Genomic DNA, 24,394 nt, shown 5'->3' on the forward strand with positions numbered 1-24,394 from the left:
TTAACAGTATTTTTGACCACTATATCCGGTCAGTTGTTCCAATGTTCAGCAATAAATCAAAATGACTGTTCACTTCCTTTGACAGTTAACAGTACTAATGAATTCAGTATAATCTCACCACCAGAAAAATTTCTAAAATGCAAACTTGAAGGTGATGATTCACATGGTTAGCAGGGTAAGAGAAGTAAAGCAGTACTCATTGCTTTCTACAAAACTAGCATTGTTTGCAAAACCCAGACACGGAGCGGTTGGTTGACTACTAATAACAAGTAGGTTGCTCTTTGGTCATTTAGCAAAAAGCTGTTTGTTGCACCATGGTCAGTGGCTGAGGAGCGTATGACTTCAAGTAGCTTTTGTGATACAGCAAAACTCTGCACATATAAATCAGTGAATTGTTACATAAGATTTTTTAAGAAATTCAAAATCTCCACATCAGAGAGCACCTGATGCTGAGCCTCGCACCAGTCAAATATTAATACTGAATACACGTTAACTCAAAAAATGACTTAATGGCCCTTTGAAAACGTTGTCTATTAAAATGAGAGAGGAAAAACCAAACCAACCAAACCCACACAGGTTATGTTAGGCGCTCAAGAAGATTATGGGGCAACTAGCTCGAGATACATAAGAAATTCACAACGACCAAAAAAAAAAAAAAAACACGAAAAAAATTGTTTTAAAATGTTGAAACAAGAAAACATGCATTTGACATGCCCCTTAAATTAAGTCACCACGCTGGCACTCAGTGGGATGCTGACTAGCAACCTCATCAGAAATAAAAACTAAAAAAGAACAGGTGACAGATCTAACTTTACAATCTGTTCAAAATGGTAACAAGGTGTACTTGGTGTGCACCTGAGATCTGCGGCATAAGCTCTGTGTCTATATAACAAAAAAAAAATTAAAAAAGTATCTCTCTATGCCAAACAAGCTGAATCATAAACCTTCATAAATGCTCACAAGAATATTTAATAGTGACAACAAACTCTTTCCACGTATGAAGACGCATCGTCCAGACATGAAAAAGTATCTCTAAACACCAGACCGGGCTGCGCCAAGCTGTACCCAAGCTGTACACAACCAGTCCACATAAACATTTTGCAACATGAACAACTCCGACCCACACAATGAATAAAGTGATCTAACAGGTAGAGAGCTCGGGAGGACGCTTAGTGATGGGACACGTTAGGGCACCGGCACGTGAGCGCCTAAGCGGGCTGCTTCAGTCGCTTCTACTTAGAGCTTTAGATCCACGGAGCCTTCTTCTCTGAAAGAATTCAAAGCCAAGTGTAGCGTTTCAAGATAATTGCAGATGAAAGCGCGCAGACCCTGGAGCCCGCGATCCAGCTCGCGGATCTAACCCGGGTCTCTAACCCGACAGGTGAAGAGCCCCGTGGGGTCAGCTGGTCCAGGACGCCGGGACCTCAGCGCGCGGTTCCGCACGCCCCCGCCGGGACCTCCCCGGGGGCAGCCGCAGAGGAGGGCAGGACGCGCACCTCGGGCCCCCGGACAGGATGCAGCGACGCATCTGTCACCTGTGCGGCAAGGGGGCGCGCAGGCATCCTCAGAGACGAGCGCCCACAGGCAGCCGCCCGCCGCTCCGCCCGCCCCAGCGCGCATTCCCGGGCTCCGCCAAACTTTCGGCCCGCGCCCCTCCTGACCCCCGCGGGGACCCCCGGGCTCCCGCCCCGCCCGCGAGGCCCCGCCCCGGCCCGCCCCCTCCCCAGCCCCCGCGCCCCCGGCCCGCGCGGCCACCCGCCTGCCCTCGGGGCGCGCCCCCGCGCCGGGCCCGGCCGCCAGAGGGCGGGGTCGCTCACCCGTCCGCAGCTCGTGCTTGACAGTGAGGAGCTGCTCTCCCCCGGCGCCGCCGTCCCCGCTGCTCCCCGCGCCGCCGCCGCCGCCGCCGCCGCCGCCGCCGCCCTCCTCCATCTTCTCCCTTCCCCGAGCCCGCGGGGTCCTACGCGGGGACCCGGGTGACAGCGGACGCCCGGCCCCCTCCGAGCTCCCGCTGCAGCCCCGGGAGCCGCGGTGCGGCGGCTCCAGAACTCGGACGCAGCGACGAGCCGCTTTCCCGCTCTGGCCGCGCGGCTCGCTCCTCCGCCTCCTCCCCCTTCGGCGGGCACCGCTAGTACCGCGCAACCAAACCGCCCCCTGCTCCGCCGCCTCCTCCTTGGGGCCGCTCCGCCCACAGGCAGCAAGCGCGAGGAGCCATTCTAGCCGCCGCCGCTCATTGGGCACGGGGCGCGCGCACCCGGCAACGCCGGCTCCCATTGGGCGGCCCCGTCTGACGTCACGGGTGCCGCCCCGCCCCGCTCCTCGAGTTGTTGTTGCTTGGCGGGGAGGCAGGAGAGGGAGGAACGCTGCGCCTCCGATTGGTGAGGCCTGAGGCTCTGCCCCGCCCCCTCCCGCCGGTGCGCACGCGCAGTCGGGACCCCCTTCCCTGACCTCCCCAGAACGGTCACACCCCTGATTCCCCAGCTTCGATCTGTTAGTAAACAGTGTCTAGTAGTCAGTAGGCGCTCGGCGTCTGTGATTGGCTATCGCTGAAAGAGGCGGGGAGGGCTGATTGGAGCGTGTGGCCCGCCAATCACCATGGACAGAGGAGGGGCCTGGAGGGAAGCGCTTCTCACGCACGTGTTTGCAGGGGTGCCTGGGGGGAGGGAGGGTCCCCACCAGCGGCGATCCGGATCCGCAGAGGTGTGCCCAGCGGGAAGGCGGCGCGTCCTGCAAAGGTGTTACTCGCGCCGGTGTGCCCGGTGCCAGTTAAGTGGAATTTGTGCGTAAATGCAGGTAGCTCAGACACTGCAAAAATTCACAGTCCAAGCTCGCCTTAAGGACTTTTGCAAAGGATAGACGTTTCCATTTTGTGCAGCTGCATACATCCAAGGCACCAAATGGATACAGAGGTTAATGGCAGTACGAACAATCCCTGCCCCTAAAGAGATTTCAGTACAAACGTGAGAAAAGAATTTGTATATGCACAGGAAATAGAAAGCAGAATTGCAGGGGTGGGGAGGGAAGGTCTTACATAAACTGTGTTACAGAATTGCACAGATGGCAATAATTATTCACCGTAGGGGAGCTGAGGAAGGCTTTTAGGGCAAGGAGGAATTTGAGATAACCAACTTAGAGGAATTTGAGATAACCAGCTTAAGATAGAAATACCAGCAGCAGATATTTCATGCAGAAACGGTAACTGTGAGCGTCAGCCTAAAAGTAAAGAAGGCAAAGGTGGGTTAAATGATTGATTGATAAGACTGGATGGAAGAATGACCTAAAAAGAGAGACAAAAAGGTAAGGTGCTCTGTGTAAGACAATGGAGAACCTTGACTACCATGCTAAGCAGGGCAGGTTTTATTTAGTACAGGCTGGGGAGTCCCAAAGAGTAGTTACAATTTCAAAGCTGGTTTTTTGGAAGTTAGCTTCAGTAACAGTGAGAAGGATGGACTGAGGAGAAAGATAACAGGAAAGGAATACTGTTGCGAAGATAGAACTGTTAACCTAAAAAATAAAATAGTCGTTTATTTTACCAGCAAAAGGAGTTGATTCAGAGAGTCACAACTTGGGATGCACAAACTCTTTTAAACCATAGACAAGTCCAATAAACAGAGGAGAGGAATTTTTTTTTTAAGATTTTATGTATTTATTTGACAGAGAGAGAGAGAGAGAGAGAACGAACAGGTGGGCAGAGTGGCATACAGAGGGAGAGGGATGGGAGCCAGATGCGGGGCTCGGCTCCAAGACCCTAAGATCATGACCTGAGAGGAAAGCAGTCGCTTAACCGACTAAGCCACCCAGGTGCCCTAGAATGTTGTCTTTTAATGGAGAAGAAGGAGGAAGTTGGCAGGGGTATTTTTGAAGGAAAGTCCATTGGGAAAAAGCAAGAGTTCAGGGTGATGATGGTTTCTCGCTGGCTAAGTTGCATGGGTAGTCAGTTTCTTTCTTTTTTTTTTTTTTTTTTAAGATTTTTATTTATTCATGAGAGACACAGAGAGAGAGGGGGGCAGAGACACAGGCAGAGGGAGAAGCAGGCTCCATGCAGGAAGTCTGATGTGGGACTCGATCCCGGGTCTCCAGGATCATGCCCTGGGCTGAAAGCCCCACTAAACCGCTGAGCCACTGGGGCTGCCCAGTCAGTTTCTAGTAGGAGGTGTAATGTACCTCTTTCCCTGTTGGTGTCTATAACTGAGGATTCTTTCCTCTTGTCTATTCACCTATTGGACTCTATAATTGCCTATTTCTTCCCCTAATTGCTATGGAATAGTAGGCTCCCCCTTCTCACCTCCTAACTCCACTTTAGTGAGGTTTCCCTTTTTTGATTTTCACAGAATTTATAGGGGCCTAATTTCTGACAGTGGACCTGAGAATGGGAAAAGGAGAAGATTAATGATGGGCACTTGGATGTATTTCACGTAGAACTGACTTTTAAACCAAGCAGGGATTAGATCAAAAGTCAACAAACCTTTTCTATAAAGGGCCAAGCAATAAATATTTTAGGCTTTGCAGGCCAAGTGGTCTATTTCACAGCTACTCAACTCTGCTATTGTAGTGCCAAGGCAGCCATAAACAAAAAGTAAACTAATGTGTGTGGCCGTGTTCCAAAAAGCTTTTTTTCACAGACATTGCAGTTAAATTTCACATAATTTTCATGTGACAAAGTATATTTTTCTTCATTTAATTATTTTCAACCATTTAAAAATATAAAAGCCATTCTTAGCTCTTGGGCTATAAAAAAGCAGGCAGTAACCAGATTTGGCCTGCAGGCCACAGTTTGCAGACTCCTAGATTAGACTGTCATGGAACAGAAAGCAGAGAATCCTTGACAGCCCGTTAGGTTGCCTGAGCAACCTGGGCTTACCTGCCTGGAACATTTATCCCACTAAACCATGACTGCCTACTCACCTGCCTTTCTCCTCGAGTCGTATGCTATTTGGAACCAGCGAATGACTGCATGCAATTGTTCATTTGTTCACTCAACAACTTTTGCACCAGTTGTATATCAGGTATTGTGAGAGATACAAAGAGGAAGCATGGCAGATGTAATCCTTGCTCTCATAGAGTCTACAGTCTAGAAATTGGAATAAATATTAAGTAATCACATAAAGAAATGTAAATTTTTCAGAGTGATCATGCTGTAAAGGAAAATTAAAGGCTATTACAATAAAATATAACAGGGGAGCCTGATTTAGGTTGAAGGCACTAGAAGCCCTTAATAAGGAAGTATTACTTAAGCTGATTCTTTAAAGATGAGTAGGTTTTAACCAGGATGTGGCAAAAACTGGCCTGGGGCTCACCAATCTCATTTCCTCTTCCTGGACACACAGGAAAACTACTCCCCCCCCCCCCCCCCCCGCCTTTGCTGTTAGGCTAGGGTCATGTGACGGTGATCGGGCCAGCGGGGTATGAGCAGACATGATATGGGCCATTTCCAGGCCTGGCCAGAGAAGCCCCCTGTGTCATCACGCCCACTTTCTTCTCTTTCCACAGCAGCTACAAAGGCCACATTGTGAATATGGGGGTGCCACCTGAAGAAGTGCCACCCTGACCTACATCAGACTGTGATGTGAACAATAAATAAACCTCAGGTATAGGCTCCAAGATGTTGGGGTTATTTGCTACCAAAGCAAAATCTTGCCTACCCTACTATTTCACAAGAGAATTGTTGGAGGTAGAGGGGTAGGGAAGAAAATTTTAGGAAGATGGAGATGCCAAGTCCTGAGGCAGGCAGAGTCTATGTACAGTACGGGTTGAGAGAAAGCCAGTGGGGCCATAATGCAGTGAGCAAGAGATGAGGTCAAGGAGGGAGGCAGAGACACAATCATGAAGTATGTATAGGCCTTATTCATATTTTTGAAGTTTTTCCTGTGTGAAGTCTGAAGCAATATAAACAGGAGAATGATATAACAGAATATTATTTTCAAAACACCACTACAGTTAGTGTTTGGAGCCTAGGCTGGGGGAGCAAGAAGGGATACAGGAAGACCAGTTGGGAGGTTATCACTGTAGCATGGGCAAAAGATGACAGTGGGTGCAGTACATATGGTAAGAAATGGAATGTTTCTAGAGATGCATTTTGGACTTCATAAAGGATTGGATTTGCTGGGGGAAGAAAAAGGGGTTCCTGAAATGACACTAAGGTTTTTTGACATGAGCAACTAGATGGATAGAAGAGGATGGTGTTACCATTTAAAGAGAGAGGTGAGTTAAAGAAAGAGCACATATCAGAGTGAAGATCAAAAGTTTTATTTTGAGACATCCAATGCCAATATTAAGTAGCTATGTGGATATATGAGTCTAGAGCTCTGAAGAGAGGTCTAGGATAGAGACAAATTTAGGAATTGCTGGCAGATAGATGGTATTTGAGGCTAGAGATGTAAATAAGAATACCTGGGGCAAAAATGTATAGAAGGAAGAAAAGAAGAACCAAGGACTGAAGTCTAAGGAATTTCAACACTAAGATGTTGGAATAAGAAGGTAGAGCTGGAGTATAGGAGGAAAACCTGCAGACTTTTGTGTCTTGGAAGCCAAAGTGTTTCAAGGAGGAGGGAGTGGTCAGCTGAATCACATGCTCCTAGAGGTCACATAAGATGAGGTCTGGAAAGATCCTATGAATTTGCCAACTTGGGGGCCATTCGTGACAATATCCAAAGTGGTTTGGTAGAGAAAATGGGAAGTGAAGGAGTATAAATAGTGTGAGTGGACATAATTTTCAAGGAGTTTTCCCCTAAAGAAAAATAGAGAAGAAAGGCCCTTGCTGGAGGAACCCAGGGAGGCTGTTTGTTGGTTTTTTTTTTCCTATTTATTTTCAAAAAATTTTTAAATTGCCAAAGAGTTGGAAAAACAGTACCGTTTCCACATACCCTACATTTAGCTTCCTCTAATGTTAATGTTCCATACCACAGTTCAATCATTAACACTGAGAAATTAATGTTGATACAGTATTACTAAATATACTCTACAATTTTCACCACTTTTTCCATAAACAATGATTTAATTTTTTTAATGATTGAAAAAGAATCAAAAGAAGAATATACTGTGACACATAAAAATTATGTGAAATTGTAATTTAAGTGTCCATAAATAAAGTTTTATTGGAACACAACCATGTCCTTCTCTGTGCCAGTATCTAATTTAGGATCCTACAGTACATGTAGTAGTCATGGCTCCTTAGTTTCCTTAAGTCCTTGGCAGTGCCTTAGTCTTTCCTTGTCTTTCATGACCTTAACTCTTTTGAAAAGCACTGGCCAAGTGTTTCAAAGAAAGCCCTCCAGTTTGGGTTTGTCTGATGTTTTGTTATGATTAAATTTGAAATTATGCATTTTTGGCAACAGAGGTGATGTGCTTGTTGCCCATTCATGATATCAGGGATACAAGAAGTTTATATTCTTATTACTTGTGATACTAAACCTTGAACACTTGGTTTCTCCTTAAACTTTCACCCACTAATTTTAGCCCCCATTGGCAGATCTCACCTATGGCAGTTATATGACTGGGATAGTCTATATCTGGTTAACTTTCTATTTGACTGTCTTTTAAGATGAGAAATACTGGAACATGTTTGAGTGCTTATGAGACAGGTGGACGGGGAGAGGTAGGAGAACCAAGAAATCTCTTCCTGAAAATTTCTCTGAAAATCTGGGTAGGGCTGGGGACCTGAACTTGCTGAAAGGTTTGCCTTTGAGCCTTTCAGCAAAGGAGTTTCTTCATTGTAGCCAGAGAGAGGGAGGAGGGGCCAGAGTGGGCAGGGATTACTTTGTAGAGTTGATGATTTGGTCATCTCATCTCAGGATCCCCAGCTTCTAGAATAGGGCCAGAACTTTGAGATGTTTTTAAAAGATACTCAAGTGATTGTTAGGTAGAACCAATTTTGTAATGTACAACTCTAACACACAACCATTAGAGCAGAGGAAGGTGAGAGCACGCTGGAGTTTTGAAACAACAGCACCTGTTCATAGTTGGTGATGATGACAGATAGGGTAGGAGGAAAAATGATAAGTCAGTGGTTGAACATACCAAATAAAATGGGTGGGAGGGGCTTAGCTGAGAGTGATAGAGAGGATGGCTTGGAATCCAAGGAGAAAAAGTTGTTGAAGGCACATGAAACAATGGATGATGGTCTGGATGTAGACGCTGGAATTAAGGAAAATAGCACTGTTCCTTCTAGTCCTGAGAGATGGACAAGCAACTGGGGGCAGACCTTTCTGTGAAGAGACTGGGAAAGGGAAGGTGCCAGGAGAACTTCAGTTTCAGCTAAGGCAAAGTGTAATAGAGAACAAAAAGCTTGAAAATATGTTTGTTCCTCTTACAAACTGCCTTTCACTGGGCTTGCTGGTTCCTGGTGCCAGAATGGGGCCCCCTGCTCACCCAGTTATCTTGTGAGCCTATGTCTATGGCACCATGCCGTGCCCTCCCTCATCCTTAGTGTGGGGCAAAGGGTCGAAGCAAAGTCAGGGAAGACCTTACATGGTGTGAGCCTTTGGGGCTCAATCATCTCATTATTCATGCAGTGTAAGCAGGAAACTCCTCCCCTTTGGATTTATAAAATTTAGGAAATACCAGAGGCTTACCACATCTTGCCGCCCTCCAACTGACTCTATCAAAACACTCAGATATACACTCAGAGAAGAAAGAACTTCTTTCAAATAGTCAAAAGTGATATTATCAACACCTTGATTCTGTTTTGACCTGGTTGGACCCCTCTCTGTGTGGTAGAGATCCAGTAGATTTAAGGGGCTCACGGCAGGATACAGAGACCAACAGTTAGGAGGGTGTCAGGTTCATACTCTTGGAAGACACCCATCCACTGCTGAAGTTGACATATGGCCACTGTTCTCAAAAAGAATGTTGGGAAGGCACACATACCTTCAGTCCACAAAGAAGAAAATTCTATGAGGGGGCAGCAGCATTAAGGCAGTTTCGCACCCTACCTTCTGGTATCCCAGATACAAGCTTAGAAATCCTTGAATGTGGCAGACGTGGCGTGCTGGGTTGAGTTGGAAGATCTGGTCTGAGCTCTGGCTGTGTGGACCTGTGCCAAATGGTGCACAGTGGGAGAAACTTCAGAGGCGTGCACGTCACATACGTGTCCAGTGAAAAACAGTAAAGATATTTTCACTCCCTCTCTCCCTTCCTAGCCCCCCCCCCTTGCTACTCTCAAAATCTGCTGGAAGCAACGAGAAAACAATGCAAAAACACAGAAAAAGCCCCATTTTTAATGAAACAAGGAAACTCTCAAAACCTCAAACCACAAACTATGAAGTTTGCCTGCCAAGTACTGTAAAATCTGTACTGAAATTGGTGAAATGCTGAGAGCCAACATACACTGCCTCCAGCCTTGAGCAGGAAACACCTTTTCTTAGATGCTAGTGTCACAGTCCCAAGGGACCAAATTACTGATCCTTGAATTAGAATGGGGTTTCTCAAAAGCAAGGGGCCTTGTATTACTTGGGGAACCGGAAATAAGTTTAGGTGGTACACGAATAGTCATTTAATTATATCAAATAACATAATGAAAAAGTAATTCATTTAGAGTTCTCCTTTACTTGTGATTACATCAAGAAGAAAGTCTTGGTTTGGTGCCAATAGTCTTTAATTTATTTCCAGTGTGTAGTAATTTCGCTTTCTAACCAGGAATATGTAGCCCTCAGACTCAGCTTCGAGCAGACAACTGTCTCTCGCTAAAACATACCATCATTATTTTGTGTTCATTGCATTTAATAGTTACTTCCTATTTATCACAAACACTACTGCTTTTCGTTTCTGATCGTTATATGCCTCCTTTTTAAATAAGTAAAAACTGGAATTGATTCAAAGAAGAACACTGATTATAATAGAGGTGATGTGCAGATGAAGCAAAAATTGTAGCAGTAGTACCCCAATAACTGAAATTTAAATCTGAGTAACAAGGTCTGAGGAGAAAGAGGCAGTGTTCTTGCAAAGGACCAGGATGTGGGGGATCCCTGGGTGTCTCAGCGGTTTGGTGCCTGCCTTCGGCCTGGGGCATGATCCTGGAGTCACAAGATTGGGTCTCACATCAGGCTCCCTGCATGGAGCCTGCTTCTCCCTCTGCCTGTGTCTCTGCCTCTCTCTCTGTGTGTCTCTCATGAGTAAATAAATAAAATCTTAAAAAAAAAAAAAAAACAAACAAAGGACCGGGATGATAGCAAGGAGGGTCCATGCTAAGGAGAAACCAGGTGGATGCTCATTTTTTTCTATTGTCTGTGACCTGGCCTCTATGCCAAAGGAGTCTTCTGGAGATGATAATGTAAGGGATAGAGAGGTAATTGCTAGATTACAACCCAGAGAGCTTTAGACTGAGAGGTCCTTACTGAGGGCCTCAGTAACCTCTTCAGTGTCCAAACCTGAGAATCTAAGAGACATTCTTTCATGGAGAAGAAATTAACAGATTTGGAAACACACCAAAGAAAGCTGCCAAATGCCTCAAAATGCTTCTTTGATCCTTTCCATGTTATTCTTTAACAGAGAAGGCCCTGGGGTGCCTGGGTGACAGTCAGGTAAGCATCCAGCTCTTGGTTTCAGCTCAGGTCATGATCTCAGGGTCATGAGATGGATCACCACATCAGGCTCCTCACTTAGTGTAGAATCTCCTTCAAATTCTCTCTTTCTCCCTCTGCCCCTCCCCACAACATAAATTTTAAAATCTTAAAAAAAAAAAAAAAAGAAAAAAAAAAAGAAAAGAATGCTCCATCGAGGTGGGGAAATTACAAAATTACAGGAAAAAATCACAAAGAGGAGACTCAGGGGTGCAAATAAAAAATTATATGGCAACAAAAGATGATGAAACTGAGTGTCAGAGATGCCTGGGTGGCTCAGTCAATTAAACGTCTGCCTTGGGCTCAGGTTTGTGATCACAGGGTCTTGGGATCGAGCCCCATGTCAGGCTCTGTGCTCAGCGAGGAGTCTACTCCTCTCTACTCCTTACCCCCTTGCACTCTCCCTCTAAATAAGTAAATAAATAAAATCTTTAAAAAAAAAAAAAAGAGGATCAACCAAAAATAGGATGAACATAAGTTTAAAAACCATAATGGAACAATATGGAAAATAATAAAGAAATATTAAAATTTGTAAAAATGCAATAGTTATGGAAAATAAACAATGGAGGCCCACTACATGAGTAGTTGGCATGCCTGAAGAAACACCCAGAACACAAAGAATATTAACTGAAATGAAGATTGAGTCAGCAGGTAGAAAGCATGCACTGTGTCAAGGTAAAATTTGTTCAGAGTGATCAATAATAAAATATTCCAGATTAAAAAAAATCAAAAGCCACGTCTAATATTAAATGACAATAAAGCAAGCTCTACATTAGAAGCATGACGATGTGATTCATGAATTTTATTTCTGCCAAGTTGTCCATTAAATATAAAGGTTATTGGCAGCCATTCTCGAACATGGAGGAACTCGGGGTTTCCACATTCTTGAAAAATGTCCTTTATTCTGATATCCAGTCAACCTAGGGATGAACCAAAAGAAATCAAGACGAGGATTGAGGATTCTTTTTTAAAATAATGAAGTTGAGTTTTGAACCATTTTAAATATGGAATTAAGACTAAACAGCTGTGGAATTCTTGGTTAAAGAACAAAATATAAATAAGTGCTTACACTTTAAATACAATTATATACCCAGCAAAAATTGGGAAGTGAGGGAAAAGTTGTGGTGGGAGGACCTGGAAAGATGTACATTTACTCATCTTTAACGGCAGGGAACTAATCACTGCAGCTTTTTTAAGCAAGCATGATTCCAACTGTTGGATGATTTTATGTTAGTTTTTCTTATCTTTAAAGGGGATATTGTAAGATTTTTTGTGGTGTGGAAACACTTAGCTCAAGTTCAGCAACTTTTGTTTTACTTCTGTTTCTTTTCCTACAAGATTAATTTTAATCTAAATTTTACTTGAGAGTAATTTGCAGGGGAATCTGGCTCCCTCAGTTGGTAGAGCGTGTGACTCTTAATCTCAGGGTTGTGAGTTGGAGATTATGCATATTGAGTGTAGAGATTACTTAAAAAATAAAATCTTTAAAAAAAAAAGTTATTTGCAAAGTAAAATCCCAGTGTTGCCTATTGATCTTTTTGTTCTGGTTCTATGCACAAGGACCTGTTGAAATGATGCATTCCAAATGTTGATGGCTGTTTCTGGTGAGATTTGGAGCATGTTTCTTAAAACTTCCCCTTTGTACTATTCTATGTTATTTTTATCAGAAAACACATCATATATAAAAATAACAGTCATTTTCTGAGTAGTGTGGTAGAACGATAAAATGGCCCCCATGACCTTTGTCCTGGGGTGTTGCTTCTGTGATTATGTCATACAGCAAAAGGACTTTACAGATGTCATTAAAGTTACTAATTAGTTGACTTTAAGACTAGGATGATCTGGGTGGGCCCAACCTAATCATATGAGCCCTTGAAAAGCTGAGACTTTTCTCTAGCTGGTAGCAAAAGTCACAGAGATTTGAAGGGTTTTAAAAAGGCTTCCGTGCAAGGGAGATATCCTGGTGCTGGCTTTAAAATGGAAAGTACCACATGGAAAAGCCCTGAGAGCAGCCTCTAGGAGCAAAGAGCAGCCCTTCTGTCAAAAAACAACAAGAAAACAAGGCCATCGGCCCTACTACAAGGACCTAAATTAAACCAATACCCTAAATGAACTAGGAAATAGGTTCTTTGCTGAAGCCCCCAGATGGGAGCCCCACCTGGCCTAGACCTCAATTTCAACTCTGTGAGATCCTAAGCAGGGACCCCATTTGATCTGGCAAGTTCTCACCTACACAATTGTGAGATACTAAGTGGATGTTGTTTTAAGCTGCTTAAGTTTGCAGCCATTGGTTACACAGCAATAGAAAACTTAAAAAGGTGGTGAACATTTTATTTCTCCACGCCAAACATACAGAATCAGAATCATCATCATCACTATCATCACTCTGCCTTTGCCATCCTCACCCTGTTGTGAGTCCTTACTACTTTATCTGCAGAGCACAGAACATCTCCAGAAGCTCCACATACTCTGTGAGAAAACGGACTATTTTGTGTAAAAGCTGGAAGACTCTAGTTTGGGGTCAGATGTTCATGGAGACTTTGAGTCAGATTATGCCTTTTGTACTAGTTGACTTTTTAAACCAACCAACCAACAAACCAACCAACCAACCAAACAAACAAACAAACAAACAAACAAAAGGTTCTAAATGAATAAATAGGCAAGATAGAGCCAGAAAGCTAGGGATGAAGGGGAAAGGATGGGAATGTGTGAGAAGTGGATAGGACAGCAACATTATGGGGGGGGCTGAACAGATGTGGTGAGTGAAAATATTTTTTGCTCCATCTCCTCTTTCTCTCAAATCCTCATAAACAGTCATTTCATCTCTCTTAGATATTTCTTCTGGTGTCACCTCTATATCTTTAAGTAATTTGCTTTTATTACTATTGATTGATTTGTTTTATACCTTATCTGCTTTCCTCCTTACATGATAAATGAGGGTTTAATGCATTTTCACAAACACCCACTCTCCTCTTTATAAAGTTACATGACTTTATTTTTCTATAGGTTTCCTACGTTATTTTAATATACCTTTATCCCTTATTCCATCAACTAAGGGCAGTCATCTCCTGACTTCTCACAAAAAAAAAGGTGAAGGTAACAGCATCCCTATACTTCTCTTTTGTGTCTACCTCTCAATCTCTGCCATATGCAATTTTAAGGAAGAAAAGAATATTTACATTCTCTTCTTGATAACTAGCTCTCCCATTGATCATAAAAAATGAAAATCATTTATACAGCATTTACATTGTTGTGATTTTTTAAATATTATTTTCTGAAGAGGCAAAAATGTTTATGAAGATTGCTATTCCTGTCATGGTACAACTTTTTGTTCCTTTGGGTTTTCCATCTGTCTTTCCTTTAACATGCTGCATTTTTCTTTATTATTGCTCGTGTCCCCCTAGCTTCTTCATCCAATCAGGTATTCTGCTGAGTTTTTAAATATTCCCCTCTGAGGCCCACCGTCCTCCTGCTGTATAGCTGACTTGATGGGATTTCCCTTTTCCTGGGTCAGTTCCAAGATTTTCCAAGACTTATATCTTCCTACTTCTTAGATTATGTTTTTGTTTTGCTGTAGCACATTTTCACATATCTTCCTAAGAAATAGTATGTGAGAAGTCAGTTTCCTGAGCCCTATTTGTCCCAAAAGATCTTTATTCTGCACTCATACTTGGATGATAGTTTGGCTAAGTATGACATTATAGATTGAAAATCATTTTCCTATGGAATACTGAAGGCATTACACATTGCCTTCTAGTATCTGGGGCTGCCCATGAGATACCTGTTTGATTTTCATTCCTTTATAGATTAACTTTTTAGGGGGAAGTTTTCTGATTGTTGTCTTTAACTTTGATGTTTAAAATCAGACTATGTGACTAAGTGAATATTTTTTTCCAACTCTGTGTTTACCACTCAATGGGCCCTTTCTGTCTAAAGATGTATCGGCTTCAGTGCTGGAAAATTCTCCTGTTTTATTCCTTTACTGCTTCCTCTTCCTTGGTTTTCTCTGCTCTCTCTTTTGGAATCTGCTATTAAATGGGTATTGAACCTCCTGTATTTATTTTCTATGTCTTTTTTCTTATCTTTTAAAAAAAATCTCTTTTGGTTCTACTTTCAGAGAGAATATCATAATCTAACATTCACACTTTTTTACTGATTCTTTTATAACTGTAACAGGCATATTTTTAATTTATAAGAACTCATCTTGTTTGTCATAGCATTCTGTTCATCTCTTATGGATGATATAGCTTCCTGAGTCTTTCTGAATATATCAATTAGAGCTTTTTAGTTCGGTTTGCTTTGGTTTCGGTTCTCTTCCTCAAATAAATGTTCCTTCCAAGGTTGTTGTGTTTTCCCTGTTTACTTTCACTTTTTTCCCGTTTTATTGAGAAACAATTGACATACATCACTGCATAAGTTCAAGGCATACAGTGTGATGGTTTGATTTACATATCTTGTGAAATGATTATCATAGTAGGTTTGGCTAACATCCATTTTTTTCTGATTATTTTTGTTTCTCTCTTTTATTATAGGAATCTTTTCCTGAAGTATCTGGAGATTCTTCATTGTCCATTCTTAAATAAGAGTGAAGTCCAGGGGATCCCTGGATGGCTCAGCAGTTTAGTGCCTGCCTTCGGCCCAGAGCGTGATCTTGGGGTCCTGGGATCAAGTCCCACATTGGGCTCCCTGTGTGGAGCCTGCTTCTCTCTCTGCCTGTGTCTCTGCCTCTCTCTCTCTGGCTTGCATGAATAAATAAATAAAATCTTAAAAAAAAAAAAAAAAAGAGTGAAGTCCAGGGCACCTGAGTGGTATAGTCAGTTGAGCATTAGGTTCTTGGTTTCAGGTCATGATCTCGGGGTATTAAAATCAAGCCCCATGTCAGGCTCTGCACTCAGCATGGAGCTGGCTGGAGTTTCTCTCTGCTTCTTCCCTCTGCCCCTTCCCACTGTACATGTATGCTCTCTCTCTCTCTCTTTCTCTCTCTCTCAAATAAATAACTCTTAAAAAAAAAAAAGTACTCCAAGAAGTTGATTAGTTCTGTGTGCTTGGATTTGTTGACTAGAAGGCTTCAAATGCCAGCAGTCCTCCTACTAGAATGTGCTGATCTTTTTTTTAGGAGTGGAATCTGACAGTACCATTCCTGGGTGATCGAGACCTTGTTTCAGGATAGGGGTGAGATGGGAAGGCCCAATTGTTCCATATTCAGACTTTCAATTAATTCCTCTGTTTTCAGCCCTGTATCTCGAATCCTCTGCCTTGTTTGATGTTGTTACATCCTGAGCTTCTCTGAGATTCAGTTAGGAAGCTCAGCCTCCTCCCACCTTATGTCCCTCCATATGTACCCTATGGGTGGTCCCTTGCTATTCCTTGGATTGTTGCACACCACTTGGGGAACCACAAATGTAGACCATGACTTTGGTTTTTCCCTGGCATCTCAAAGCTCCTGAATGCCAGAGCCAGGGCTTAAAACCACTTCTGATTGCAAAGCTGGGGTCCCTGTTGCTAACCATAGCATTCTAGAAACTGCATGCTTAAGGACTGATAAAGAGGGATGAGAAATTTGGGCTGATTTGCTGACAGACGTCATAGATTTGTGCACTATTCAGTGCTTATAGTGCGTGAGAATCATAGTCTTTCCCTCAAAGATTCAGACTCAAAATACTTACATTGGCTGGAGAGATTTAGTGGAGTAGCCCCTGAGAGGAGGTGGTGGGGGGCGGGGGTACACAACCTCATTCAAAGTGGCAGTCACTCATTCGCTGCTACCAGTTGCCACCACATAGGAACGCTGGCCAACCATAACCCAGTCTTCCAGTTTTCCAAGAAACATCAAAATGCAGATTACTAAATAATATTAAGTAATGATTTTAAAGGTTGCCAAATAATTCAACTGTGACTGGAGGCCAGCTACAGCAACTAGTTTGCTGCCTCTAGACGTTGCTTGTGGGAGAGAAAACCTGACATGAGATTATAGAGGGAACGAGAGTAAAAGCCATCACAGAACCCCGCCAGCTGACCACAGAAGCCCATTTAAAACAAACCCAGGCAGTGTGTCTTCTTTGAGCCCAGACAGACACTCCAGAAGGTGGGTTTGGTGATCCTTTTCCGATTTTGTAACATTTGCAACCCTACTGCCTCTCTTAGATCCTAAACCAGCTCTTCTCTCTCCTTCTCTTAAGTAATTTTGCTCAAAGAAATCCTCTTTCTTTTGGATGACAGAGCCAATAGCACATCTAGAGGGCTCATGACTACTATGTACAGGTGTCAAAGAGAGCTGCGAAGGGCAGCCCCAGTGGCCCAGTGGTTTAACGCCACCTGCAGCCTGGGGTGTGATCCTGGAGACCTGGGATCGAGTCCCATGTCGGGCTTCCTGCATGGAGCCTGCTTTCTCCCTCTGCCCCTCTCTCTCTCTCTCTCTCTCTCTCTCTGAATTAATAAACAAAATCTTTAGAAAAAAAAAAAAGAGGGTTGCGAGGGAGGCTGAGACCAGAAACCTCAGGAATGGGGGTGCCTGGGTGGCTCAGGAAGCTGAGCATCTGACTGTTGATTTCATCTCAGGTCATGATCTCAGGATCTCGAGATTGAGCCCCGAGACTGAGCCCCATGTTGGGCTTCTCACTCAGCACATGAGGAGTCTACTTGAGATTCTCTCTCCCTCTGCCCCTCCCACTGCTTGCACTCTCTCTCTCTAAACAAACAAATAAAATATTTTAAAAGAAGAAAGAAAGAAAGAAAGAAAGAAAGAAAGAAAGAAAGAAAGATAGAAAGAAAGATAGAAAGAAAGAAAGAAACCAACCCCAGGAGTGATTGTGTGGATGCTCTGCTTGGTTTGTATACTCTAGTGACAAGCGGTGGTTTTTAGCCAGAGGCCTGCCTGGAAACTGGGAAATGGACCAGAAACCATTTAACATCATTGAGCCTCAGCTTCTGCCTCTATTAAACTGAGATAATAAAAATAGCTGTTTGTACTTCAGAGTACTGTTCCGAGAATCAAATGAGATAATGTGCAAAGTGGTGGTATTGTGATTGTGAATCTTGCCTCTGTTGGAGAAATTAAACATGCATCCCAGGTGGGGGCAGGAAAGGAACCTCAGAAACATCCCAAGGTTACTCTGTGATGAAATTTCCAGTCATTTCAGAGTTGATGTCATCCCGTCTGATGCAATGGACTGCAGTTTATTTTATTTGACTAAACTTCTTTAAATAACAAGACACCTGAAATAACAACATACATTAGAAAAGAAAGTGAGCCTGTCATCGGATGTCCTTGGAATGCGCTGACTCCCATATCCAAATGATGATGTGCGAAGAGCATTTCTAGAACATGTGCGTCCTCCTTAGGTTTTTAAGAACTCTATGTGGTGGTCTCCTCCCAAAGAATCTCTTGTACCACTTAATAGTCTTTTGGGAAACTGACGGAAAATTGTGGTATTGTGACCACCCTGAGTTCTAAGCCAACCCAGCGATTAGGAGGCAGGGACTACTGAATTTCTTTTGGTTAGGAGATCATGACCAAGACTCAGTGTCTGCTCTGTCATTCAGTTTCATCATTGTTGTGGACATTTCATATTGAATGACACAAAAATTCGGGTACCAGCATGTTCACTGAAGCAATTTTCACAAGAGCAAACCATTTGAAAATGACTTACTTGCTTAACAGTAAGAGAATGGTTAAATAAAACTTGTGTTTATGATGAGGGGTTAGGCAGCTATTAAGAGGATGTTTGCCCAGTGGTTCCGACAGGGGGTGGGGGGGTGGGGGGGAGCGGTAACAGTGCAGATGTGGTTCTGCTGGACTGGTCCGGGGCGGGCTGAGAACATCCACTTCTGTCCAGTACAAGCCAGCTGAGGCCACACGGAAGTAAAGCAACACAGCTGTGCAGTGCCAGCAAGTATCTGCAGCCTCCAGAGAGGTGAGGTCTGCAGCTGTCAGGGAGGGTGCTTTTCACACCAGGCTGACACATCTGGAGCCTGCAAGGGGACATGGATGCCACAGAACCTATGTAATCTGCACACTGGCACCTGGGAACTCCCCCCAGAAGCCAGGCCTATACATTTTCTGAGAAGGCCGCATGCGGGGACACTGCTGCCAACAGTGATGTCATCTAGAGTAAAAGGAGCCAGGTCATCAGGATATGGAACGAAAAATCTAAGAGGCACTCAGCGGTGTGTATCGGTGGAAGTAGAGTTCTGTATGCTTATTCTAAGCTGTTATCTAACGCAAAGGAAAGTTGCAGTCACATCATTGCTGTTATTCTTGACCCTGGGACATGAAATTGGTTGGGGGGGGCGGCATGTTATCACAAGTCCAAGTGAGTGAGTTGGATAAGCTCAACAGAAGACTGTTACCAGAGGAGCTAGAAAGCCTTTGAGAGGGAACATCCCAGGAGAAAAAGCATCTCATCCAGGCACAGAGAGATTTCTCTGATAAGAATGTTAGGATGTTGGAGAAATAGGGCTGTTCTGACATTAGTCTCCAGGCTGGGCCTCTGAGGCTTCTCCTGGCTCAGGCTCCAGTGATCTTCTCTTTGAATTCTGCAAAGTAGGGGATGATATGGAAGGACGGTTTTGCCAGAAACTTGAATATTGGGCTCTACGTAGACTGCTCTGGTGCCTCTCTAACAGTGAACTATCCATGGGAGGAGATCCCTGGGTGGCTCAGCAGTTTGGCGCCTGCCTTCAGCCCAGGGCATGATCCTGAAGTCCTGAGATCTAGTTCCGCATCAGGCTCCCTGCATGGAGCCTGCTTCTCCCTCTGCCTGTGTCTCTGCTTCTCTCTCTCTCTCTCTCTCTCTCTCTCTGTCTAATGAATAAATAAATAAAATCTTTTAAAAAATTTCTTAAAAAAAAAAAAGGACTATCCATGGGAGAAGGTAACCTCCCTCCCAAGTCATCCCAGACCACCAAACAAACTGGTCTGATATCATGGGTGGGGTCCAGGCCCAGGGCATCAGCAGAGCCCATGGTGCTTGGCTGGATAATTGTGGTGCTCAGCAGGCATGGGCTTTTAGGGGCGGGACCCCTAGAAGTCATGAGGGAAGGCGTCAACAGACCAAGGTCCCTAAATGAGAAGGTGGGGATGAAGAGCAGGAAAAGTGGTGACTCCCTCTTTGCCCACAATATATTGAGGCTTAAAAACTAAGGTTACATACAGATGGAGAAACTGAGGCATGGAGAGGTTAAATCACCTGCTCAAGGCATAGAGCTATAAAGTGACAGATTCCAGATTTGAACTTAAATCTTCTTGACTTCTACTTGGTTCTACTGGACCATGGGAGGATATTCCAGGGAATGTCTGAGGAACATCAGTAATCCAGTTGGATGGGGAAAAAAAAAACATCAGGGGAACAGCAATGGACAAAGCTGGAAAAACCTCTGGGACTGTATTGTGGAGGAGTTTGCACTAATTTGAGCAATAGTGGCACAGGGATGGGCCAAGTGTGGCCTACAGGCAGAAATCTGCTCACTGTCCATTTCTGGGCCACGAGTTAAGAACGATTCACAATTGATCTGATGAACCTTGAACCCCACTTAGGTGAAATGTTACCCTAGAGAAAATAATTCCATTCTTCTCATTGGTAGACTGATAACGATGAAATATTATTATTATTATTATTATTATATTTTGACCTCAATACAAATTATATTATTATTATATTTGACTTCAATTATTATTATTGAATTATTATATTATTATATTTTGACTTCAATACAAATTTGTGAAAATTTGTTATATGACTCTCTATATGATATTCTTGATTTTGCCTCTTGGCCTACAAAGCCTACAGTGTTTACTATCTGGCCCCTTACAGAAAAATGCTGCCAACCTCTGGCATAACCATTGCCTTAAAAAAGTCATGGAGTATAATTATTTTAGTACATACTCTATCACCAATAAAAGTTTGGGCATGCATGTCCTGTATGCATATATTATTTAATATTTATTGTGTCCTACATTACTAATGTATGCAAGCAGCCTGGTCAGGGCTATAACTATAGTTAGAGCTAGCAAGTAACTGCGTGAGTTTGAATCCCAGACCTGCCACTCACTAACTTTATGACGTTAGACAAATTTCCTACCCCTTGTGCCTCATTTCCTCCTCTGAAAGATGGGGACAAAAATAATACCTGTTTTATTGGATTGTTGCAAGAATCAAATCAGTGAATATATGTAAAGTGCTTGGAATAATCCCTGAAAATATCGTTAAAGGCTAACTAGGAGTTATTAACGACGGTACAAATATTGAGTTATAATTTGTGCACAGCAGATAAGAATTTAAAATAAGGGAACGGTAATAGAAATCCTAAACTTTTCCTCTGGCATGCTCATGCAATCGCTCCCATCACCCGTGGGGTGTGCACAGAACAGACCACGGGCGATTAGGGGCACGTGTGGCAGAGAGACTAATAATTAGGAGACAATTCATGGAGTCTCAGAGACAGCATGGCCTGACTTTGCAGCTGGCTGACATGGGAGCAGAGATACAGAGTGAGAGTGGCCCCGATCAAATGCATCTTGCAATATCCCCTTTATTTTTTATTTTTTACAGTTCTATTTCCAATTGTTGCTTTTCTTTATTTTCCCTTTGGCCCTGCTCATTTCTTTAAGACCTTGACTTTTATCACTTGACTAAATTCTCTCTTTTCTAGACTTAAGACTCTAAATCCCCTTTTAAGTCCGGTCTTGCCACCACCTAGGAAGCAATCCACACTAGCTTGGTGGGAAGTTTTCCCCTCCATTCAGCAGTTGTTCTTGCCAGGCAGCTTTCCTTGGCCAGGGTTACTTTACGGGGGTCATAAACTCGAATCTCACGCAGGCCTCCCCTCAGGAAGCTCATGGCAAGAGGAGACAGACGGGGGAACAAGCGTGTGCAGTGGTGACCTGGAGGTTCTGATAGGAGCCTAGTGGAGGTGAGGAGGGGTGAGCGGAGGTGTGTGGGTGCAGGCGAGGCCTGGAGAGGGCATGCCAGGCGACAGAGCCGCAAGAGCAAAACCCAAAGGGCACGACACAGCCCAGGAGGCACCAGGAACTGCCAGCGACCAGAGTCAGGAGGCCACAGGCCCGAGAGAGAGTCACACGCCAGGCCATGAGGATGCAGCAACCCCGCAGGAGCTGGGAAAGCCCAATGGCAGAGTAAAATAAGCTGCTTTTTAATAACATCCTGCAAAACAGACCCCACTTGTCAGGTCTTTCTGGTGCAGTCAACGTTGGTGGGCTTTAGAAAACAAAGCTGTTTTGTCTTAATTGTTCTTAAAGGCAGTATCAATGCCAACAAAGGCTACTTTGGATCATGAGCTAGTGAGCAATTAAATTGTGCTCCCCCTCAAAAGCTGAACCTAATAACCTTGACCTTACACTTACTTTCAAGGGATTTGGTCATCTGCTTTTTTTTTTTTTTTTCTTTTTTAAGATTTTATTTATTTATTCATGGGAGACAGAGAGGCAGAGACACAAGCAGAGGGAGAAGCAGGCTCCATGCAGGGAGCCCGATGTGGGACTCGATCCCCAGACCCCAGGTGACACCCTGAGCTAAAGGCAGACTGTCAACCCCTGAGCCACCCAGGTGCCCCAGTCATTTGCTTTTATCCTGGAAATGGAAATTTGTGGTTTCAGAACCTAATTTTTCACGGAGAGGTCACAGTGGGGGAGAAGGAAACACTGCCCTTCCAGCGGGTCTCCTCCTTAGAGCCCTGCCCTCCCCTTCCCTGCCCTGCCCTCCCCTCCTCTCTCCGCTCCCCTCCCCTTCCTTCCCCTCTCCTCCCCTTTCTTCCCTTCTTCTCCCCTCCCCTCCCCTCTCCCCTCCCCTTCCCTCTTTCCTTTCCAGTCACTCATTTGTTCAAGGACTGGTCCGTCTGTGTTTCTGTGGACAAGCCTCTTTTTGAAAATGCTAGGTTGACCTCAACAACTAGGATTAAAGTGGCACTTGTCAGAAAAGAAGATAGTCTTGTACCCGGGAGAATGCAGCAGCCCCAAATGAGCCACGGCTCTGCCACACTGCAGATTTGGGGTTTGGGACATTTTTGGGTTTTGGTTTTTGGTCTTTAGAGTATTGCATGTTTCCTGAGGAAAACTGGAAAGTACAGAGAAGTAATAAAGAAATGGGGGAAAGCAACCTTCTCTCCAAATACGTGGGGGAAACCTCTGCTGTTTTGGGACACTTTTCTCCTAATATTTTTATCCTAGGTTTTTAATTCTTTTAAAAAAATTTTTTAAGATTTTTTTTTTTAAGTGATCTCTACACCCAGCATGGGACTCCAGCTCACAACCCTAAGATCAAGAGTCACACGCTCTATCGACTGAGTCCACCAGATGCCCCTCGGTTTTTTATTTTTAACATCCCTGGGAATCATACTAAGCACAAAAGTATATCCTGCCTTTTTTTTTTTTAAGATTTTATTTATTTATTCATGAGAGACACAGAAAGAGAGAGAGAGAGAGAGAGAGAGGCAGAGACATAGGCAGGCTCCATGCAGGGAGCCTGATGTGGGACTCAATCCCAGGTCTCCAGGATCAGGCCCTGGGCTGAAGGCAGCGCTAAACTGCTGAGCCACCAGGCTGCCCTGTCCTGCCTTTTTTTATTGTAACGTTGTTATAAGCGTCCCCTCCATGTCAGTAAGATCTCTCGGTGAAGGGGACTCCTAATGGCTGTCCACAGTGTGGATACATATTAGCACCCTAATGAATCACCAGCTAATAAACTTTTGAGTTCTTTAGAATATTTTACAATTAGAAACAACATTGTGGTGAAGAGCCTTCTGCAAAAAAAGGGGGGGGGGGATGTTCGTGCTTTATATGATTGCACTGGAATGGATTCAAAGATGTTTGAATTTTTTTTTTTTACCACTTTTAAAAGTCGTAAAACTATATAAAACATAATACATATTATTTAACCATTTGTCAGTGTGCTATTCAATGGCTTAATCTTTTTTAAAATATTTTATTTATTTATTAATGAGAGACACAGAGAGAGAGAGAGAGGCAGAGACATAGGCAGAGGGAGAAGTAGGCTCCATGCAAGAAGCCGGATGCGGAACTCGATCCCAGGACTCTGGGATCATGCCCAGAGTCAAAGGCAGGCACTCAACCACTGAGCCACCCAGGTGTCCCACAGTGGCTTAAATCTTTTCTATATCTGTACCCAAAACACTTCATCATCCTGGACACAAACTGTACCCATTCTATGGTACCCCCCTCGGCCCTCCCCCACCACTCAGACCCTCTATTCCATTTTCTATCTTTGTGAGTTTGTCTTCTGGGGGCTTCATATAAGTGGAATCATATGATAATCTCCCTTCTGTGACTGGCTTACTTCACTTAGGGTGAAGTTTTCAAGGGCCATCCCGTACATTTTCATTCTGTTCCTATTGGGGAGGGATGTTCCATTGCCCATAAATACCACACATTTCATTTATCCATTTATCTGTTGATAAGCATGTAGGCTGTTTCCCCCTTTGACAGTTGTGAGTAATACTCTTGTGCGTGTTAGTGTCTGGGCATCTGAGTGCCTGCTTTCAATTCTTTTATATACCTGGAAATAGATGATTCTATGTTTAACTTTTTGAGGAACCTCATACCATTTTATAGGGACCCAACTGGAAATTACTGATGAGGGACACCTGGGTGGCTCAATGGTTGAGCGTCTGCCTTGGTGTGATCCCGGGGTCCTGGGATCGAGTCCTGCATCGGGCTCCCCATAGGGAGCCTGCTTCTCCCTCTGCCTGTGTCTCTGCCTCTCTCTGTGTGCCTCTCATGAATAAATAAATAAAATCTTAAAGAAAAAATTACCGGGGAGATTTATATGTTACTTAGACAAAAGTGACTGGAGGACGGAACTCCAATT

At 43.8% G+C, this 24,394-nt stretch overlaps 1 protein-coding gene across 3 annotated transcripts in view; it reads right to left on the minus strand.

Moving 5' to 3' along the window:
- The window catches only part of RPS6KA5 (ribosomal protein S6 kinase A5), a 170,927-nt gene extending 168,769 nt beyond the window's left edge, over window positions 1–2,158 (minus strand). For 2 of the 3 annotated variants that reach the window (XM_035719806.2, XM_025442351.3), the window contains exon 1: window positions 1,818–2,158. In XM_035719806.2, the coding sequence (XP_035575699.1) occupies window positions 1,818–1,929 (112 nt within the window). In that variant the 5' untranslated portion in view covers window positions 1,930–2,158. The remainder of the gene's footprint in view (window positions 1–1,817) is intronic. The other variant, XM_049113416.1, reaches the window with a different exon arrangement.
- Between the last annotated feature and the right edge of the window lie 22,236 nt (window positions 2,159–24,394).

The sequence above is a fragment of the Canis lupus genome, chromosome 8, assembly GCF_003254725.2.
Source record: "Canis lupus dingo isolate Sandy chromosome 8, ASM325472v2, whole genome shotgun sequence".
Classification (NCBI taxonomy): Eukaryota; Metazoa; Chordata; class Mammalia; order Carnivora; family Canidae; genus Canis; species Canis lupus.